Genomic DNA, 15,737 nt, shown 5'->3' on the forward strand with positions numbered 1-15,737 from the left:
ATAGAAAATTGAGTTTCAAAATTAAGGGTTGGAAGACATAGTCTTCTTTTAAAAAAAAAAATAATTCTGATAAGAATGAGCAGGTCCAGAGGTGGAATAAGGGCTCAGAAGCCCTGAGTTCCATATCCACCTCCATCTGTTAGTTGTTCTATCACTTTGCTTTTCTGTCCGTCAGATCCACTTTTATAGTGGACACACCATATGTAACAGACTTTGGGTCTGAGCCTAGTACCAGATTTTAAAAGTTGGTCTTCTTGTCACAGGCCACAGTGCAACTGCAAGTTGTGACTTTTCTCCCTGGCTTTGGATGGACTGTGGGTACCTCTGTGTGTGTGTAGGAGGGGAGATTGCAATTTGGAGTCCAGCTCTGGGTGGATGAACTTATTTTATTTTATAATAGGGGGCAGATGTTTCATTTAACAAATGAAACTGCACGCTAATTTAGAAGAAATTCAGTGTAAAGTAACTCAGTAATAATTTTTCAGGGAAGCTGACTTGTTGGCTTACTGTGGGATCAGAATTTAATTTGTAAAGTTCCATGACAGAAGTGCAGTAGTTGAGAGAAACATAATCCATAAATATTTCTTTCCTTGTTTATTCCATAATAAAATAGAGATGGCCAGTATTTGGAACCTAGGATGGAAATTTATCATTGTAGCATATGCCTATATGAAGCAATTTGAGCATGAAATACCACATTTGGACTGTACATTAAAGCATCTATGTCTGAAACCAAGATTCCTGTTTTAAGTTTTTTAGGGCTTGAACTGCCTGCACAAAAATGCATGGATAATCATGTGTATTGCAGATGAGTAGTTAATTGCACTGAAGTTCATTCAAATGTGTATGTTGCGTCCTTACAATGTCATTAGCATCGGCAGTTATTGGCACTTTAAGTATAAGCACACCACTATACATTTTCACATATGAAATTAGGCCTGTGATTTTCAAAAGTATGTGCTTTCTTTTCCTTCCTTATACAGCAGAAAAGGAATCATTTCCCTGCTTTGATTAGATTTTTTATTATTATTATTATTATTATTATTATTACTGGTATTTTTAAAAACTTCTGGGTAGTAGAATGCTTTTTGAAATGTACGTATTTCTAGACACAAACTGTTGCTGTGAGATAAGGTGGGATATAAATGGTCTTTCTAAAGAATTGCTTTACGTGTTGTACAGGCCCACTCATGGTGATCGTGGAATATTGCAAGTTTGGAAATCTGTCAGCTTACCTTCGGAGCAAGAGGAGTGAATTTGTCCCATACAAGGTAAGGAGTCAAGGTTAACAGTATAATGTTTGATTTGGTGGGGTTTTTCCACACACGATGTTTCTGTTTCTAGTGCAGACTGAAGTGGCAATCCTTGGGGACGCTGAATATCTAGGACTTCTCATGGGAATGAGAGATGGCAAAGACATCAGAGGTCATCTAGTCTTTCCCCTGGCCCCTGCAATGTACTTATTTTGTTATTGTTAGCTTAAAATGTGCAAAGGAACTGGGCTTCCACTATTTCCCTTGGCAGATTGTTCTATACTTGGCCATATCTGTCAGGAAGTTTTTTTCTGATTATCAGCCTGAATTTTTTCCTTTCTTAGTTAAGATCCAGACCACCTTAAATAACTGCACTCCCTGCTTAGTGTGTCTATCCATCAGATGTCCGTAGGTATCTTCTATCATGTGATGATCTGTTCCACTATCCCCTTGGCTCATTGCTGAACCAGGTTATACATTTTCTTTCTGTTAATCATTTTTTATAATTGATGTATCTCATGAATTTATGTTCAGCTTTTCACCTCCCAAGTCCTTTGCCAAGGGGGGCTCTGTCACAGCACCCCCTGTTTGCACCGCAGTTTGAAAGGAGGAGAATGGAGGCTGGCATTTCAAACTCGTTTCTGGATGCCTCTGAGAGGAGGTCTGATTTCTGGAGAGGGTTGGGAGGATCCATCCCTTCCGAGGGTCAGATTGCTGGACGAAGAGCATGATTGCATGTACCCAGTGCTGAACATCATGCTCAGGACCCTACCCTTTTTCACCCACGCCGAGAGAGAGGCCCCTGGGCTCTGCTCTGGCACACTGGTAGACCTGAGTCTTCCTGCAGCTGCTGTGTTTAGATCAGAGCTTCTTCAAACTGCTTGTTGGTTCTCCAGGGGGTTATTTTTCTTTATCCTTGGAGTCATTGTTTACTATTTTATATTGGCAAAGGCAACTCGCTGCATCCTCTTGTGAGGTAAAAAGGATAAACAAATATCTGAGAGGCCTTGAAGGAAGAGGCAGGCTGTCACGAGGGTGCTGACCCTTGCTTACACAAGCGGAGGGGATGGGAATTGGCAATGGAAAAAACCAGCCCTGCCAGGGGAGAAAAGTCACCAAACCAAACCAGAAGAAAATGGAAACGTGGTGGAGGAAGCCTTTGGGGCTGGCATCTTCCCTAAATGCACTTGGTGGCTTAGGGGAAGAAGGAAATAAATCAGATTTTGAGGGCTGCCAGGGTTTTGGCCAAGGTAGAGGTTTAGCAGAAGGGCCTTTGCAGCAGCGGGAGGTAAAGCTGTAGCAGCGCGGAGAGGCTCAAGTGTATGAGAGGGGGTTTGGCAGCATCCGCGCATGCTTCACAAGCAGTGGGCACCAGGGGCTGAGAAGGCCAGCCCATCAGCGTGCACTTTTTTATTCCCCAGCACGTGGAGATGTTCCTGGGGGGCAGCTGGGAGGATGCAGGAGCAGGCTAAAGCCGTGCTGTGGAGCAGCAGAGGGTGCTCGAGCTGGTGAGCCGGCGTAGCCATGGGTTGGGGTTTGCCAGCGCTGCCAGCGCGCCAGCCTGATGCCCCAACCAGAGCCAGGTTGGAGCAGAGCGGCCGATCATGCCAGTGCTGGGCTGCCCTCCCTGCCTTCAGTGGTGCCTGCGGCACAGACCATGGGGACCATCATCGCCTCTCCCGAGGAAGCTTCTGGCATGCTTTCTGCTTCTGATTTCTCCCATCTTCCCCTCACATTTCTAGACCAAAAGTGCCAGGTTTCGGCAGGGGAAGGAGAACTATATTGGTGACGTCTCCGCAGACCTGAAGCGACGGTTGGACAGCATCACGAGCAGCCAGAGCTCAGCAAGCTCTGGCTTTGTGGAGGAGCGGTCCCTAAGTGATGTGGAAGAGGAGGACGGTAGGATATATCTTCTGGTGTTGGAACAGCTGTCATGGGTGGGGGCTGATGCGGGGCACTGGGGACGGTGTGATTTCCAAAGCTCCCTCAAAGCTGTGTGCGGGGTATTTCCTGGATCACCAAAGTTCCCGAGCTATGGATTATCTAGTCCAGCATCCCAAACCCCTCAGACCAATCCCAGGTACTGTCCTGTCTGCAAAGGATGGATTTTTAGTGCACTGCCTTTTGGGGATCCATCTCTTTAACATCCTAGTGCCTTCAGGGAAAATCGCAGAGCACCAATTCCGAAGGCAGTGCAAAGAGGGATGTGCCAGGATGCTAACTGAATTTCCTCAATGTTTACTCAGAAGTTAAAGATCATGAAATGCCATCTGCTTCACTGCTTATTAGCAGAGAGGTTGATTTGCCTTCCCACTGCGCAGGTGGTCTGTCAGGAACAGGAAACCTGAACTATCCACTCATTTAAAGCCTCCCTTGGATATACATACTCTCTGCAGCAGTTTCACTGATACATTCACCATGTTCTCCTTTGGCAGAGACAGCACAAAGTGCTCAGCGCTGCCAGCATATTTCAAAACCCACTAATTTCAGCAAGCGGTAGGATCAGACTGGTCACAAGGGAGGCTGTAGCAAAACTGCCTGTACCTCAGCTTCTACTGAAAATCATTTAATGCAAAGAAAAACATCAGTATGTTAACAGGGGGGATTATCTTGTGGTTTCAATGCAATCCTAATAGGTAATGTCAGGGATGCACTTTATGCATTTCCACACCATTTTGGTCCTTTTCAGACCTCCCTGGTATAACCACTGACCCTCTGAGCTGGGATGTTGTAAGAAGTATGTAGACCTAAAGCAGGCCTTGAGATGAGGGTTTTAGCCACCAGTGTTGTAGTTCTTCAACTTTGTCTTAAAATCAAGAGCTGGGCAAAGTCGTCGAGTTGTTTATTTCAGCAGGAACTAAATGCCTCTGTATCTTTGTTGGATACTTGAATACATTATTCCTCCAGGTCACTAGAGAATGAGGTTAGGCTTCTTCTACCCTAAATTAGCAGGGCTTTTTGCCAAATTGAAGTCTTTATCCCCATGGCATATTCTTCCCCCGTAAGGACTAGGTGGGGCCTCCCTTTCTTCAGTTTCCAAATTCATCTGCTGAAACCACAGCAAGCCTTTCCTGTCCTAGGAACTTGTGAGCTGAGTTTTGGTTGTTTTTCTTTTGGAATTGTTTTGCAAATCTTTCCACTGGTGGGAACTCTGGAAATAAGCAAGGATGCCTGGGGTATAACCCATCATCTCAAAATTTATTTTACACAGGACTAGTTTGGTGTAGAATGGGTTGTTACTGATAATTATACAGGCCAAAAAAGGGCTCGGTTTTCTCTTCTGGTTCAAATGTGGCATAAGGTTAAGATGGACTTTTACCTAAGAAGCAGTTATGGGTGAAATCCATGACAAAGGGCATGTTTGACTGTCATCTGATTCTTTGCAGCTGGTCCTGAAGACCTTTGCAAGAACCCTTTGACCATGGAGGACCTCATCTGTTATAGCTTCCAGGTGGCGAGGGGAATGGAGTTCTTGGCTTCACGCAAAGTAAGGAACTTCTCAGGAAGAGTGGCATGTTATTTATTTGACTGTAGGAAATAGTGCTGTAGGTCTATAGAAGGAAACAGCATGTTCATCTTTGGACTAGCAGTCATCCGCAACATTTTCTTTTTGCCCTAAGACATACCCGAATCATTAATACTACAGAGTGAAACAGCCCCTGCATTTATTGACACAAATGTTAGTGATCTGTATAAGGTTTATGGGTCACTGATTCATAGAAGAGTGATTAAGTAGTTGGAGGAGGGGAGCTGACTCACAAGGACAATTAAAGGAGTTAGGGACAAATCCCTGGTAACTGGGCCTAAACTAAAGGAGTTTGCTCTGAGGAGGTTGCCTGTAACTTGTGCAGTGGGATTGGAGGGGCAGTGTGAGGAGAGACAATGCTCACCTGTGAAACTTCATGGATGACTCCTTGGAGAGTCTCCTGCCAAAGACACCCTGGCAGTCAATAGCACCTCACCTGCATTCTTGCCTTCTAGAAGTGCTCTTCTGTGGGTTGATCCTAAATACGTATAGTACACGTTTCAAAGGATGTAAATTCCAGCACGAGCAAGGAAGTGCCTGCAGTTTTATAGGAGCAAAAAGTACTTAAAAATGGGAAAAGGAAAAAGAAGCAGGGAATACAACACAGCTCTAGAGTGCAGGCTAGGTGTTCAAGAGCAGACTTCAGAGTCTTTTCTAAAAACATGCATTTGTCTACATTTCATACATCCTGGTTGATGTGTCTATGTAAAAATGTCTTTCCAGGATCTGCAGTTCTAGTCCATACTAGAAGCAAATTTGCAGCCACTTTCAGAGCCTGGCTTTTTTACTTCAAGCTATTGAGGCTTGAGTTTTGACATCTTTGGGTTGTTGGCTAAGCTGTTGTTCTGCATAGGTAAAGACATGGACTTTTCTCTCTGTAGTCAAGATTAGTTTGTGTTGGAATCAAATCGGCGTTTTAGTGTGGTATATTTTTCAAAGAGAAAGTGGAGTACACAGATTTGAGTGAACCTAAGTAAATCTAAAGGTAATCAGATCTCAAACTGTTTTGTGTCAGCTTCTTAAGGTAATTAATTAGCTAACTTCAAAGGCCCTTTCTGTATAGTGGATAAACAGATGTATGTTTGGACTTGGGAGCACAAGTCTCCCTGAGCCAAATCAGTTGTGACCATCAAAAAAGCACTTAAAATCAGTAAATGTTGATGCTGAGGTTCTTTTTCTTAAAAGGTTTTAGGAATTATCTGGCCTTTGAGGGTAGGAGAGCACATATGTGAAAGAGATCAGCCCTGTGGACAGAGCTGTGACAACAGGCAGCATGTGAAGTTGTTTACTTCTCTTTGCAGTGCATCCACAGGGACCTGGCTGCTCGTAATATCCTCTTGTCAGACAATAACGTGGTCAAAATCTGTGATTTTGGCTTGGCTCGAGACATCTACAAAGACCCAGATTACGTCAGAAAAGGAGATGTAAGTTTCAGATTCTCAATTTGAGAGAGAATTAATATGAAGTCGGGACTCCTTTTTTTTTTTTTTTTTTTTTTTTCACCTTAAATGGGTTTGTGGGAACTCAATGTTTTGCTAAACTGTGATAACTTTTTTTTTATGGAAATACTTTCAGGCCAGACTACCCCTAAAATGGATGGCACCAGAAACCATTTTTGATAGAGTATATACCATTCAGAGTGATGTATGGTCCTTTGGAGTTCTGCTATGGGAAATATTTTCATTAGGTGAGTCACTTTAATTTTACTGAGCCATCTTAAATTTTAAACAACAAAGTCTGAAAAAAACCAGTCAAAGTATTCTTGGATCCTCTTTAGCTTTTTTTTTTTTTTTTTTTTTTTACTTCTTGAAAATTTCCTGTTTATTTTCTCCACCAAAATAAAATACTCAAATTTCCTTAAAAATGCAAATGTAGGAACATGGACTTGAAACGCTTCTTCATACAATTTCAGTATGTGATGAGGCACCTCATTTACTCAATCAGTTGCTGTTTCCGTCATAAATATAAATTGTTTGTACATCCAAATATACTGAATTACCTTATTAACTCAGGCCATAGCAAATTATTTGTTTGAAAATTAATCCTAGAATTTAAGAGTCTAATGCATTAAAATTACCGTTGCTCTCATTTTAGGCGCGTCGCCATACCCTGGAGTGAAAATTGATGAGGAATTTTGCAGAAGACTGAAAGAAGGAACAAGAATGAGAGCACCAGACTATACAACACCAGAAATGTGAGAAAATGTTCTTCCAGCTGCCCACATTTACCCCACAATAATAGCAGGTGCTGGAGGAAGCAATAGGTGCTGTTTTCTTTATGCTGATATTTTAATGGTCTTTGTCCTTCTAGGTACCAAACAATGCTGGATTGCTGGCACGGAGATCCTAAGCAGAGACCGACTTTTTCAGAGCTGGTGGAGCACCTGGGGAATTTACTGCAAGCCAACGTCCGTCAGGTACGTGAAATGTGTCGTCTGGTTCCTAAAACCACCAGCTGAACCTCTCCTGCCCTCCCAGCCACCACGAAATCCTGTAGTTGGGTACTGTCCACTGGAGCCATTGGGCAGCCTGGGCTTCTTCCACTGCTCACGTTACTGACCAGCAGTTGGAGCAACTTGCAGAGAAGAATGACTTTGCGGGGGGAATATTGCAGAGGTCGGTTGTGGTAACCAAAAGCCGCCTTGCCCTGCCAGCGAGGCATTCGCATGACACCACCGCTGTGGTTACTTAGCTGTCTTGGCATAGGGCTCAATTCCCTGCTCTGCCGATGATTTCTCTGCATACTGCAGAGGCATTTCGGCAGGTAGCTCCTGTTGATCTTACTGTGCCAAAGATGGATATCTTAGCATATGTGAGGATGTGGGCTGCAATGCTTTTAATGACTCTTCTGGAAAACGAGGATACAGGCGTTTCGCTGCCTGTCAGCAGCTCCATGCAGATAAGTTTAGTAAGACTTGTCCTGTGTGCAGACATTGTGGTAAGAGAGCCCACTGCATCCAGGTGGGGTACATGGGCCTCCCTCCCACGTTCTCCATCTTGTGGCTCCCTCTTCCTGTACTGCGGAAATGGACAAGGCCAGGGCAATAAATATGAGCACACTGGATGAAGGAGGCTGGATTTGGCCACATGCTTTCCTACTAGACGAGTTCTGCCTTTCTGACCTATTGATAATGATGGGAATTACCTGCCCTTCCAAACTATCGTGTCTTCTGTGCATACAAAACTCAGAAAGGATAGAGTTTCTTCACTTTCCTAAAGAGCAGCTGGAATCTTATGTATCACAGAAGCACAGTCTGGCTGAGGTTGGAAGGGACTTCTGGAGGTCTTCTGGTCCAACGCCCCCCTGCACAGGCAGGGCCACCTAGAGCCTGTTGCCCAGGACCATGTCAAGACAGCTTTTGAATATCTCTGAGTATGGAGGCTCCACAACCTCTATGGGTAACTTGTGCCCGTGCTCAGTCACCCTCACAGTAAAAAAAGTGTTTCCTTGTATGTTCAGAACATACTTTGTGTATATTTGCCCATAACATAATATGGTTGGATTGCTAGTGATTTAGACCCTCTTGTCGTGAACTGTAGTGTTCTGCAACACTACAAAATAAAATAAAAGACAAACATGATTTACTGTCTGATAACTAATAGCTAATTATGCATTTGTCGTATTGCAATCCAAAAGGGATAGATGCCAAAAAAATTAGAGAAAAGATGGAATCTACTAAAGGATTTCTTATGGGACTATAAATAGGTATGCAGTACTGAAGGATGCATAATCCATTTTTTCTCTTTATACTTTAAAGCAGAAATGTTAACAAGTGGAATAAATTTTTAAAAGTGCTATCCTTGTTATTCACATCAAATTAGATGCCAAAGTATTGATAGAAAATTTCCTTTTTTGCTATGTCCATTTCCTTCTTTTTTTCATTTACTTCTTATGCTTCATTTAGTCTTTCTGATTAATACACTGTAGTCTAATTCAGTCTCAATTTCAGTTTAAGGTAATTTTTTTCTTCAGATCCATGTTCTTTGTGTCATTGGGATTCAAACATTACTAAAAACTACATTTTTTATTTCAAAGATATCAATAAAAAGTTCAGTTTATACATGATGTTACAGGATGTCATATAAAAATCTCAATTTTTTTATCTAAAACTACTTGGCAGTGGTTCTTATTAAGTTTCCTTCTTTTAATGTAGCTGCTCCTGCAAAGGTGGTATAGTGTTCATAGTTTAATAAAACAATCAAGGTAGCGCTGTTGGACAGATGCATTCTTCATGTACGTGTGTGTAGTTGTTTATGTCTGTGTATCTCTGTAGCCTATTTAATTTTTGTATTTTTTCACTGCATTCTACAGGATGGTAAAGACTACGTTGTCCTTCCTTTGTCAGTATCGCTGAATATGGAAGAGGATTCAGGTCTCTCTCTCCCAACTTCACCTGCTTCCTGTAGGGAGGAAGAGGAAGTCTGTGATCCCAAATTCCATTATGACAACACAGCAGGAATTAGGTATTTTATATGGTGGACATCCTACTGGGGCCTCTGGGCAGGTTTTGTTCAAGCTGTGGGGGCAGGGGAAATGAAAGGAAGAGACTTCAGCTGCCTGGTCCATATTTAACCTCCTCTATAAGGATAAGAAGGAATCTGTAGAGGTTTTGCAGGCAAAAAGTAGTTTCTTATCTCTCAAAATGCTAGTGAGTTTTGTAAAAATTTTTTTTTGCTACCTGTTCAAGATTTTGTATTCTCTCAAAAAAAACCCACAAGAGTATTTGTTATAAGAACAAGAATGAATACAAAGTTTTACTGATCCAAATCAGTTGTGTTCACGCTCTTGTATTGCAGCTCCCTAAGATATTAATGGTAATAGATCTATCATTAATGACCTCTCTGCCACTTCACCTCCTAGAGTGAAATGTTGGTAAATAGGTCATGGATTGATAGCAAGGGGAATGCAACCTAAATAGTGTTGTCACTGTTTTTTGTCCACTGCTTGCTTCTGGTGGGCTGCCGGGCCATCTACGATGGACCAATAGTGGTAGATGCTGTTGGGTGTTGTGGCAGAGGTGACTTCCCCGGTAAGGAGTTTGTACTATTGTACATATGCAGGACTTTTATGTTGGACCTTGTGAGGACCTCAAGCATGGGGCGTAAAGGGAGAAAGGTATTTTCTCACCTAGTGCTGCCTAAGATCAAATTCAGCCACTTAGATGCTGGGAGCCCTGTGTCGCTTGCTGTAATCTCAGAAGAAGGAGAAAGATAGAAGGAGATGGATCCAACCATCAGGGCAGAGATGGACTCTATTGGCAGATTTCACATGGTTTCCACAAAGTGGAGCCCTCTCCCTCGCTGCTTGTATTATATCCACCAAAGACAAAATTTCCAGTGATTTTGGGTACTGCAGGATGACATTTTTCTGTGGTCCTGGGAAAGACTAGGTAGGCACAGTGCATTTCACACTTTAGTTGAACTTATGGTCCTAGAGCGGAACTCTCAACCCCATGTTTTAGTAGTGGGGCAGTCCAAAGTACAAATTTAAAAGACAAAAAAGCATGATTTAAACCTGAAAACATCACACTTATTTTCCACTTGTAATACTTCCTATATGGCTTTTCCCGGTCCCCACTTCCTATTATGAACAGAAGTAAAATCTGTCAACCTTTTAAAGAGACTTTGAACCTCTTCTCTTGTCTTACAGTGTGGCAGGGTTGCTCAGAGAGGCAAAGTGGGGAGCTTAAGACATGCTTAGGGGCTTTATTCTTCTGTTCTGGTAGCTGAAAATTATTTTGTAGGCATGGATCTTGCTGTACACATAGTGGAAAAGATTGATCTGTTCCGTAATGTCTTTTTCAATCTTCACAAAAGTACTAATGATGAGGAGAGGCTGATAAATAGAATCTCTAAATCAAAGCTGGAGGATGAAAAGCAAGCACAGGGAAAACACAGAGAATATTAAAAAATATTTAGGTTACTGAAGTAAATTAAAATCAGCAGGACCTCCTAACATCTGCTGTATTTGGCTTAGAAAATAGATAAGCAATTTCTGAACCTTGAAAGATTGTCATTAAGAGCAGTCAGGTGAGGTAAAGAAGATTTAAGGAAGTGTAAAGGTAATGCCTGTTTTTAGAAAGAACAGAAAAGCACTAGCTCTTAAATCAAGTTAACTTGAATCCTAGGAACAATCCTGGAATAAAAAGTCAGATAAATAATGGTGAATGCCTGCAGGAAAATAAAGCAACTAAAAATAGCCAGCATGGATTTGTCAAGAGCAAATCAAATCAAACCAATCTAAGTTTCATTTTTAGGGGGAATAATTGTTCTGGTGGATAGCAGGGAAGATGGATTTTGATTTTCTGTAGGGCATTTTTTGGCCCTTTTTTAATGGGACAGTCTATTACAAAATGCAAACACGTGTCAGGAAATACCGTCAGGACGTCAGCTGAGCCCTCACTGCCACCGGGCAGGAGTCAGACTCCACGTGTGGCCTCTCTCTGCCTGCACACTATTTCTGGTCCTGTTTGCACAGTAGCTTGGCTTAACCGGGAGGCTCTCATTCATTGTAGCCCATGTAGGCTGACTTTTGTTTGGGCTGAGCAGAGGCAAGACTCCCATACCTGGGAGGTTGTTCAGCAGATCAAGAGGCTGGGATTCCCAGTCCTCACCACCCTGGTAACTGTAGTCCTGGCCATGCAGTTCTGTGCCTGTGTGGACAATTAAATGCAAGCACACAGGGAGCTTTCAGACTGAGGCGGCAAGTTGTAGAACGAACTTCTCAGCATTCAAGGTCAGGTTGTCCAGGAGGGTAAGTGGACTAGATTGTCCATTACATGTTCTTGGTCCTGGCGGTGTTGGGTGGGAAGTGGATTAGTTACCATCGCAGAGTAACAGGAGCAGAAGACATGGTCAGTGCAGGGATCTTGAAAGAACTGTTTTTGTTAAGTCTAGGAAGAGAAAATAGAGAGGGAACTTAGTAACAGTTTTCAGTATATGAAAAGTTGCTCAAAAGAGGATGCTAATTGATTATTCTGTGTCCCCAGCAACAGGACAAATTTGTTTGCAGCAAATACTTGGGTTTAATATTTGAAAAACATTCAAAAGTGTGACTAAGCCCCTGAGCAGGCTACACAGGGAACTTGTAAAATCCCCACCAGTTTAAATAAATGTCTGTTGGAGATAGGCAGGACTCAGCATAGCTAGACTCAAAGCTGGGAAATAGGATGAAAGATGCTCTTAATTGTCTCCAGCTTTGTGCTTCAAGTGGATGCAGGTTTCTCTTCTCACTCCATGGCTTTTTCTTCATTAGCTCTTAGGAACACAAATTTGTCCTGTTTAACTGGGGCAACATCCATTTTACTCCATATCCACTTAGACAGACAGCTGAGGGTGGCTGTTTTGTTTGCTGTGTTAGTACCTCCATGAAAGTCAATTTTATTTTTTTGTCCAATATTTTTTATGGATGTCATCCTGACCAGAGGACTTCTTTTGGAGAAGAGCCTTCAAGAGAGATGTAGCACTCCCTGTCCTGATCCCCACGGTTTAAGGGCGGCAGTCTGCTGAGTCTGCTTTTGTTGTCCTCGGTCCAGCCAGGGGTCTCAGAAGTGCAGTCCAAAGGAAGAGACACATGTCTGTGCTCCAGGCTCCTCTGTTTATTATACTTCTAAGTGAAGCTTGCAGGAAGTGAAGCCCTCCAGTGTAACTGAGGAAAGGAGCTGTTTTCTCAAAGCCATTTCTTAGGATTTGCTCAGAGATCAAGATTGTCAGGAGCAGAAGGTCAGAAACATGCCACTTTCTAGGCTGTTCCTCCTTTTCAATAAATGGATATTTTGAGGTTTGCATAATATGTTTTGACAAAAGGATTAACTTCTCTGTAGAGAGATAAAAGGATTCTTATATCATTGTGCTGATTGCAGCCAAGTTGTGGATAGCGGACACAAAACTTTTTTGGTTTGCTTTCTTTTCAGTCAATACCGACAAGGTAGCAAAAGAAAAAGCCGCCCTGTAAGTGTGAAAACGTTTGAAGATGTCCCATTGGTAACCGCTGTAAAAGTTGTTCAGGAGGTGAGTTTGTCTGTTGTTTGTATGTCTTTTCCTTCTGTTGATGTCTTTTTTCATGTTTGTTTGTTTTTTAATCCCCTTCCATTTAATGCATTTCTAATAACTTTGCAGGAAAACCAGACAGATAGTGGGATGGTTCTTGCGTCTGAAGAGCTGAAGACATTGGAAGAGAGTGATAAACAAGTAAAAATACCCTTTAGGTAAGGCTCAGGCTGCACATAGGATTGAATATGACCTTTTGTCTGCAGTATGTCGGAAGACTGATTGGTTTGTAAAATTTTTTTAGAAGACAAAATATTTTCTTACTCTATTTTTAAAAACACAAAGAAAAATTGTGCACTGTGTGCCTGGTTATCTACATTTGGTACCAGGAGAGGAGAGGTAATGCAGCTGTTCGGAAGCATCAGCCAGCACCACAGAAAGGGCTTGTATTTATCAGCTGCAAAAGCATCAACCACTCCTCGAAGGAACTGAGCCGGCACACACAATTGAACGTATTTGTGAGGGTCTGTCTGCAATGACAAAGAGCTCTTTTTTTTTTTTTCTTTTTCTTTCTTTTTTTCTAAAGCTGACTCTTGAGTTTTCAGGATGTACCTGGGTGTATTTTCAGAGCATTGTGCAGGGGTTTCATTGTGCAGTTCACAGGAAGCACAGTGGTGTTCATGGAGCTGAAACCTCACGTATGCTCTCTGAGAGCTTCTCAGGAATTATTTTTTCCAGGACAACTTCAGTGCGAACAAAGGTATATTGCAGTTGCGACTGCACCACAGCTGAAATGTGTGAAGCCTCTCAAGGTTTTCTCCGTTTCATCTGCGGTTGCAATCTAACTGCTTGTATCGTCATAAAATTAAATATCTTTTTCACGTGTTAGTGAGGTTAGGGCACATAAAAAGGTCTCTCCTTACAATCAAATGCACGTTTAAAAAGGCTTGAAGCCAGCTTTGTGAAGTGCACCATTTTGCTTTGGTCGCTGCTGTGATAGAAAGCAGCTGCCGGCAGGAGTCGCCCGCCTGCCCTCCAGAAGACGGTCTCCACAGCTCGCTCAGTCCTGTTTCTGCTTGTTTTTCCGCAGCACGCTGGTGCCCAGCAAGAGTAACGAGTCCGTCATGTCGGAAGCCTCCAACCAGACGAGCGGGTACCAGTCAGGGTACCACTCGGACGACATGGACGCCACCGTCTACTCCAGCGAGGAGACTGAACTCTTGTGCGCCCGGGAGGCTTCGCCCCCGCTCTGCCGCGCTCACGGGCTGCCCTACGACGGCGCCGTGCCGCTCGCCTCCCCGCCGCTCTAGGCCGAAGCCGGCAGCGCCGGGTCCCCCCGGAATGTGCCTTCCTCGCCTGGGCCGGTGGTATTCGGGTTTGATGTATAGAAAGACGGCGCCCGTGAGGCTAAGAAAAGACGTTGATTTTTCCTCAAGAGGATGCATGCAGGAGCATCTGGCAGCAAAACCGCCCCATGCCAGGCTGCGAGGCGCTTTCCTTGAGGGGTGCCGGTGGCTAAGGGTGCAAAGCCCCGGCTGCCGTGCGTGGGCTGTGCTGACCCAGTGGCAGAGGCAGTGTGGTGGCCTTTGGGACCCCGGTGACATGCCGAGCGTGTGCCTGACGCAGGCAGCAGCACGACATTCAACTTAACTGTTTCTAGTTGTACGAAATAACGGCACAGCCCTGCTCTCTTTTTTTCTTTTTTTTTTTTTTTTTTTTGTCGTCGTTTTCCCATTTGCGGCTGGACTCCAGGAAGGAAAGAGCATGGCGCTGGCTTCTTGTTTCTCGGAGTTACCCCTTGCTTGCACCTCCACAAACAAAAAAAGAAACCTCCAGCTCAAGGCCCTGGCACTCGCTAACGGCCTGAGACTAAACATAGGCTGGGCTAAATATAGGTGGGGGCGATGGTCTCTGTTCTTGGCAGAGAAAAAAAGTTGCTGTGCCAGACCTCATGAGCTGCGTTTGCTTGCAAGGCTTGCACGGTGGGGTTGGTTAGTCGGGAGAAGGCAGAGCGCCGAGCCAAGCGATGGGACGCAGGTGCCTAGGGCATGCCGCACTGCTGGGGATGGCTCTGCTCCCCATCCTCCCTGGCACCCTTGACCTATGCCAGGGGCCTACCGGCTTCTGAGCTAGCCTGAAAAATCTGCGGAAATTACCCCTGCTCTGAATCACCACTGGGGCAGCCTCTACACCAGGTAGAAAAGGCATCGTAATCTACCTTGTGGGGCATCCTAAGGGCACCCTGCCTTCTCATCTCATCCCCTCTCCCTCAGATGTAGGTCTGACTCTTTCACTTTGCAAACTCAAAGTCCGTTTGCAGTGGCAGAGATCTCGGTTTATGTAGTCTTGGGAATCCGTGACTGGTTTCATGGCAGCTCCGATCTTCTCTGAGTGGTGAGATTGTGCCTAAACGTTGGACAATTTCTTACCTGTGCTCTTGTAGTCCCAGAGCTCTATTGATAGACACGATGCAGGCTACAAGATTTTAAAATGGAAAGCTATTTCTACTGAGTTCTTTTTTGTATTTTTATAATTATTTTTTTGTTTGTACTTACTATAATGTCAAATGCTGGGAACCATGAATATAAGGCATATACAGTATTTATAGCCTCTCTATGTAGAAATAAATGTAATATATTAAAATATAAATATATATATTATATAACGGATATTGTACTATTCACATTTTGTATCGGTGTTCTGTAGCATTACAAGGGTCACAAAATTTTTAATAGCTAGAATTTTTCACTTTATTAAAAGGGACTGGAAATTTAGAGGTGGGGGCTACGAGTAGATTTGTTTGCTTTTCTTGCATGTATTTTCTTATATCCTTTCTATTGACAGGGAATTTTATCAAGTGCAATTTATTTCAAGTTCTGTTGAATGAATCTATTTATTTATACCATTGTACAGATTTATGAACATTTCTGTGAGTACCTATAGTACAGAAACTTCAGTGATTTTTACCAG

The 15,737-nt window shown here is 43.2% G+C and overlaps 1 protein-coding gene across 1 annotated transcript in view; it reads left to right on the forward strand.

Annotated features, from left to right (window-relative positions):
* KDR (kinase insert domain receptor) overlaps nucleotides 1-15,477 on the forward strand; it is a 32,652-nt gene extending 17,175 nt beyond the window's left edge. The window contains exons 20-30 of the mRNA XM_049831421.1: nucleotides 1,183-1,271; nucleotides 2,996-3,152; nucleotides 4,640-4,740; nucleotides 6,081-6,203; nucleotides 6,355-6,466; nucleotides 6,874-6,973; nucleotides 7,090-7,195; nucleotides 9,091-9,242; nucleotides 12,692-12,788; nucleotides 12,897-12,985; nucleotides 13,858-15,477. Of these exons, the coding sequence (XP_049687378.1) occupies nucleotides 1,183-1,271; nucleotides 2,996-3,152; nucleotides 4,640-4,740; nucleotides 6,081-6,203; nucleotides 6,355-6,466; nucleotides 6,874-6,973; nucleotides 7,090-7,195; nucleotides 9,091-9,242; nucleotides 12,692-12,788; nucleotides 12,897-12,985; nucleotides 13,858-14,077 (1,346 nt within the window). The 3' untranslated portion in view covers nucleotides 14,078-15,477. The remainder of the gene's footprint in view (nucleotides 1-1,182; nucleotides 1,272-2,995; nucleotides 3,153-4,639; nucleotides 4,741-6,080; nucleotides 6,204-6,354; nucleotides 6,467-6,873; nucleotides 6,974-7,089; nucleotides 7,196-9,090; nucleotides 9,243-12,691; nucleotides 12,789-12,896; nucleotides 12,986-13,857) is intronic.
* The last annotated feature ends 260 nt before the right edge of the window (nucleotides 15,478-15,737 follow it).

This window comes from Accipiter gentilis, chromosome 3 (assembly GCF_929443795.1).
Source record: "Accipiter gentilis chromosome 3, bAccGen1.1, whole genome shotgun sequence".
NCBI classification, from domain to species: Eukaryota; Metazoa; Chordata; class Aves; order Accipitriformes; family Accipitridae; genus Astur; species Astur gentilis.